This window comes from Scomber japonicus, chromosome 8 (genome assembly GCF_027409825.1).
Source record: "Scomber japonicus isolate fScoJap1 chromosome 8, fScoJap1.pri, whole genome shotgun sequence".
NCBI classification, from domain to species: Eukaryota; Metazoa; Chordata; class Actinopteri; order Scombriformes; family Scombridae; genus Scomber; species Scomber japonicus.
The window spans coordinates 4,962,791-4,968,443 of record NC_070585.1 but is presented as its reverse complement, the minus strand read 5'-3'; the positions used below and the strand labels follow the sequence as shown (position 1 = coordinate 4,968,443).

Below are 5,653 nucleotides of genomic sequence, written 5' to 3'. Positions count from 1 at the left end.
GTTTTGTTACATCAAACCACACAAATTTGCAAATATCTTAATCTGTCTTAATACACATTTTCATTGGAACCAGTCAACTTTTATTTTTTGTGGCTAAGTGATTATTTGGTTATAAAAATTGTTGCAGTTAATCTTCTGTTGATTGAGGAATGAATGAATTTATGGATTTACTGTTGCAGCTTTCCACTTGTTTCATATTCAGCTGACCGCTGTGCACTGACAAAACACACACTAGCAAATCATTTGAATGAAGTCGTTCTTATTTTTTGAGACTTGAAAATGTGGAAAACTTAACGGAAATAGATTTAGCGAAGTTTGAATGGGATTCAGATTAAATCAAATGCTGCTGAACGTCAGCTGTGTGTTTCCCTTCCATCCGCATGAGCATGTGTGCGTTTGAGCTTTAAACTCACCTCCAGTGAAATGTTGCGTGTGGTGAGAGACACTGTGGCATTCTGAGAGTCTGACAAGGTTGGGAAGTCCAGCTCAATGTCCATCACATCATCGAGACCCAGCTCATCACTACAGGAACAACACATGAACATGACCAACAGCTGACAGAGACAGTACATAAATGTGTACAGGATGTGATCTTTATGAGCTTCAGCTAGTTGTATACTGTTTGCTTACATGTCATCCAGGACTTTGTCTTGGCCCTCCTCTCTTGGGGGGTCCCAGGCATGCAGTTTGACCTTCCACAGTTTGATCTGCTGGTCCCATGAGCGCCGACTGTACTTCCTGAACTTATTGGGAGTCTTTGGATGAACACCCGGCTGACGCATGTGTCTGGAAAGAACAAACAATGGAAACAGAAGGCTTCATGTTACTTCTTTGCTGAACATGTGGATGCAGATCTGTGAGCAGTTATTTCCTGCTGGGATGGTTTGTACTGTACTTGTAATAAATGCAGAGCTGTATTGAATGAGGATGTGTGTGTGTGTGTGTTTGTATAAACCTACTTAGGAACTTCCTTGGTGTATCGATCATAGGCCAGTGTATTTTTGCCATAGTTGATCTGTTTCTGTCGCCGTAACAACACAGCCTCATCAGTCTCCATGTTTTCTCCCTCTCTGGAGTCACAGCTGCAGCAGACACACACAATTATAAATGCTCTGCAATAATGGATGGTTCAGGAAATTGTTGAAGAGTTTACAATGGTGTATGATAAACGATAAATGACAGACAGCATGTATTACTGCATTCACAGGACTGTGTTTTATCAACAAAGAATATGAGAGAATGAGACATACCTCTCAGAAGAGCCAGAGGAGATCTTTCTCTCTCTCTGGGTGACCTCTGCACCCAGTATCCTCCTCCTGTAACTGAACACAGTGCACACACAGGCCCTCAATAAAGAGTGTGTTCTCAGTGGACCCAGCAGGGTTTCCACTGGATTCCCCAAGTCAAATTTAAAGACCACTGATATTAAGTATGAAACAATGACCAGTACGGATGGTATGGCCTACAATTATTTATTGTATCACATTTTCAGAACTTCCAAGCTGTGTATAACATAAATCCCCTATGATATTATCAACTGAATTAACTGGACTTCAATATGTGGCAGAAAAGGGACAGATGGATGAGCTACACGTCTGATTCAACTGTTTACTACAAGTAATGACACTATCCAAACAATCCCACTTTTAGTTTACAGATGTATGACATCTGCCAAAAGCCAACAGCCTGCAAAGCACATCCAAAATCATTTCTAACATGACTTCTGTAAGAATAGTAAATGGCCTGGTAACTTCTATGGCCTTAATTTAAGACCTGCGTCGACACCCTGATCAGAGATAAAGCCACTGAAATATGTGCAAAGTGTGGTTACCGCTGCATGTCTCTGTGTACATCTCTCCTCATCTCAGCATCCTCCACCTGGCTGCCCCAGTCACCCTGTCTGCCACACCGAGACACCGGCCCTCTGCTCTCTGGAGTGGTGAAACTAGAGAGAAAACACAAAGGGTACATAACAGCATAAACACAGTGAGGGGAAATGTTAGGTGTTGTTGCCACATAGTCAGAATATACATTCTTTCTTTTCCAAACAGTATATATTAGATGATTATCAATTCTTAGTCCGGCTCCTTCTAAAATGCCTTTACTTTAGAGTATTGTGTGTAGGTTTATGTCAGTTAAAAGTTTACATTGAAGCATAAGGGAGATTTAACACTATTTTGTGAGTTTGATGTGACAGAAAGAAATGACCCAACTGTCATGCTTCAGTGAGTGATGATGAACTGGGTTCTGCAGTGTTTTTCACAGCCAAAGCCAATGAGACACTCTGGCAATCTAAGCGAAACATAGCGAATGCAGCACTATGCAGGAAACAGACTTTTCATTTGCACATAAACATATGATTGAAATTCAGTTGTAGGTGTATACTCTTACCTGGCATGTCTGCTGTCAGAGTGTTTGTCTCTGCTGTCAGTGTTCGCCCCATCACCTCCATCTCTACTGGACCGCAGGCTTCCATCAATCCCTCTTTTCCTGCAATGGGACCATCGAGAAGGGCCTTCGCTCCTACACAGGAAACACACAATTACAGAGTATGTTCAGTTTCATTGTAATACCTGACAGTGTGTCAAACAAAGCAAAGCAACACACACCCAAACTGCAGAACTATCATGCAGACTAGCTGCCCCTTGTTGTTTTGAGGTGTAACTAAAGTTACAATAACAGATCAGCACAGACAAACAGAGCCCTAAATAGTTATCCAAACAATCTGAGAGCTCAGTGACAAGATGGCAGCACTCCTCATTTCCTTCCTCAGAGTAGAACAAAGACTTAAAATATTTTAATTCATTATAATAAAGTTCACATCTTTATTATGAACCATTACTGAAGTTGTATTAGTTTAAATAGTTATTTTGTTCGTTCAACAGAATAGAAAGCACTTGTTTAATGCTCCCGCCATTTACTTCACACTTCCGATTGTTCTGAACGCCGGCCCCGGGCAGGGTCGCCGCCGGTCGTTTACCAACACCACCGTGTATATCACTTGGGTTGTATCCCGCGTAAGTAGGGTTAGGGTCCCAGTGACTTTACTACTGATGTTTCCTGCAGTCCCTCTGTACACGCGGTTAAACAAGCTTTTAACTATCTGCACACACGATCAATGTGACTGATCACTGGTACGGTTTACCGCCTCTTTGTCTGCCATTCACATACCAACGCAGTAGTAGCGCTATGTATCCCAACATTCACTTATATACAAAACAACTAGTTACTACGACATTAAAGAGGCTGAAGCTTGTCAGATTAGCGCAGGAGAGAAGATAATGTTAACATTCCACAACAGTTTTTGACTTGGTAAGAGTATTCAGTGGAGCATGAACAGATGTAACCATTCATTCATGAAGTTACTAACAAACATGTTGTGTTCTGCTAGTAACATATCAACCAAACAATGCATCGAACAAGAATGTCAGCTAACAGTGCCTTCTATACACTGCAGCTTTATATTAACGCTAGATCAGTTAAAGTATAACATTTAAAACATACCTGTTTGCATTCTCGCTGCTGTGAGCATCACGTCGTCTGCTTCTGATCCAGTTCGACATTTTCTTGATAATTGCTGAGTTAAACTACGTTAGTGCTATCTGAGAATCAGCTAGGAGACTTTAAGCGAGTCTAGTAGCAGCTAACCGCCAACACTTCTTCTGGTGTGTTTCCTTCAGATTAACAATGACAGACACCCGCCAATAAGACGCGCGGCCTCACATCTGCAGGTAGCGCGCTACAAGCAGGAAGTGACGTAGAATGCAGGGGAAACTGTCACTGCCCGATTTGCTTCTTCTTCCGTGGTTCGTCTTCTTTTATTAGTTTTTATTGGCGCCTCCTACTGGACTGGAGTGTGGAAGATGTTTAGAACTATACATTTAAAAAAATAAATACACGAAGAAAAACAACCTATAGCCCATTTCTTATACACGAGTCCTTTAAATGTTTCATTAAAACCCTCAACCCTTTATGATGTAGCCTACACCCATAACAGATTCCCTAAAGTCAATTCTAGCTGTTCTTTTCCTCAGCAGGATCACCTCCCGTCGTTCCTCCCTGTATTTATTACACTCCAGCAATATATTGAACTGTTTCCGGTTGTGTACATTGTGAACAAAAACCTGTTGGATATTTCCCTATTTTCCTGAATGTTTGATTGAGTCCTGTGTGTCCTATCCTGAGTCGTGTTATGATCATTTCTTCACTCCTGTTCTTGCCCCGTATTTCACTATTTCGGACTTGTGATTGTATACTGTAAAGGTGTATGGAGTTAGATTTGTTTCATAATGTTGTGTGTGTGCAGATCGACAATCTGTGTGTAAATGTGTAATCTGTAAATATAAACACCTTCCACAAATACAAAAAAAAGATTTGTATACTCACAAAAATATTTTGCAAATATAAAACGGATCTGCAAATACACAAACAAATTCCACAAATATAAAAAATGCATTAAATTAATTTTGTGAACTCAGTTTTTATTTGTGAATCGAAAAAACATTTGTGGATCTCAGTTCTACGCTTGTGGATTTGCTTTTTACACACACGGAGTTTTGAAACAAACTTTCCGCCCGTCCGAACGAAAATCCACTCGTATCACTCGGCTATTTTCGGATAGCAAGTGATCGCCTACTGGTGACGTCATTTCCGCATATCAAAGTAAGAGCACGCAGTCTTTCTATGAGCTTTTTAAAATGTTTATCAGCGATAAGTGACGTGCATTCATGGTTTCATGTTAATGTCATACAGTGATTATTAGTGTGTTTATTTGTTCTATGTATATTATCTAGCACACACTTCATATACATTTCTGTTACTATTTACAGATTACACATTTACACACAGATTGTCGATCTGCACACACACAACATTATGAAACAAATCTAACTCCATAGAACCCAGAGGAAGGAAATAGTCACACATTTGTTATATATTCTGTATATTTGATGAGATATTTCCAGTAAAATTGAATACTTGTAAGTGCTGAGATAGCCTACTATCTGTTGCTATTGTTACATTATGTTGACTGTTATCTTCCACCCACTGTATCAATACTATCCCCATCATCTCTACTGTATATATATTTATATATACACTGTGAGATGATCCGATGTCCTCTTTTTGATGGCTATTCATATTTTGGGATGAAAACTGCTTTTTCTTGTGCGTCCTGTTTTTGGGTCTTTTGATCCATCTGTAAATCTACTGATTGATATAGTTTTGTACTACTGTCCATGCCGGTACTTTTTTGAGATTGTTTTTGTTTTTTTCCAGTAATTGGGGTATTTTTGCTGGAGTGTTGAATTTCCAGGGAGGTATGACTGACATTGGAACTATTTTACTAATGTTTAATCCAGATAACCTTAGTTCTGGCGCTTTTTCTTTGCCTATCCACCTAAAACTTCTGACTTTAATTTTCCTGTGTTCCCAGCACTCCATCCTGGCTTTTGCTGGATAAACTGATCCAATATGCCAACATGATCTTGCTTCTACTAATTTCCAGTGGCATTTCATCCACTTGTACCTGCAGTGCAGATAATGGGGTTGTCTTAAATGCTCCAGTACATGTGTAAATTGCGTTTGTTTGCTCTTTGTCCAATTTCTTTCAATTTGATTCTGATGCAGACATATCCATAATCCAAAACTGATC

At 39.9% G+C, this 5,653-nt stretch overlaps 1 protein-coding gene across 1 annotated transcript in view; it reads right to left on the bottom strand.

Annotated features, from left to right (window-relative positions):
• The window catches only part of slbp (stem-loop binding protein), a 9,299-nt gene extending 5,565 nt beyond the window's left edge, over positions 1-3,734 (bottom strand). The window contains exons 1-7 of the mRNA XM_053323412.1: positions 3,505-3,734; positions 2,392-2,523; positions 1,832-1,945; positions 1,251-1,322; positions 960-1,082; positions 631-786; positions 414-522 (exon numbers count right to left, since the gene is read on the bottom strand). Coding sequence (XP_053179387.1) covers positions 414-522; positions 631-786; positions 960-1,082; positions 1,251-1,322; positions 1,832-1,945; positions 2,392-2,523; positions 3,505-3,563 — 765 coding nt within the window. The 5' untranslated portion in view covers positions 3,564-3,734. The remainder of the gene's footprint in view (positions 1-413; positions 523-630; positions 787-959; positions 1,083-1,250; positions 1,323-1,831; positions 1,946-2,391; positions 2,524-3,504) is intronic.
• Positions 3,735-5,653: the final 1,919 nt, after the last annotated feature.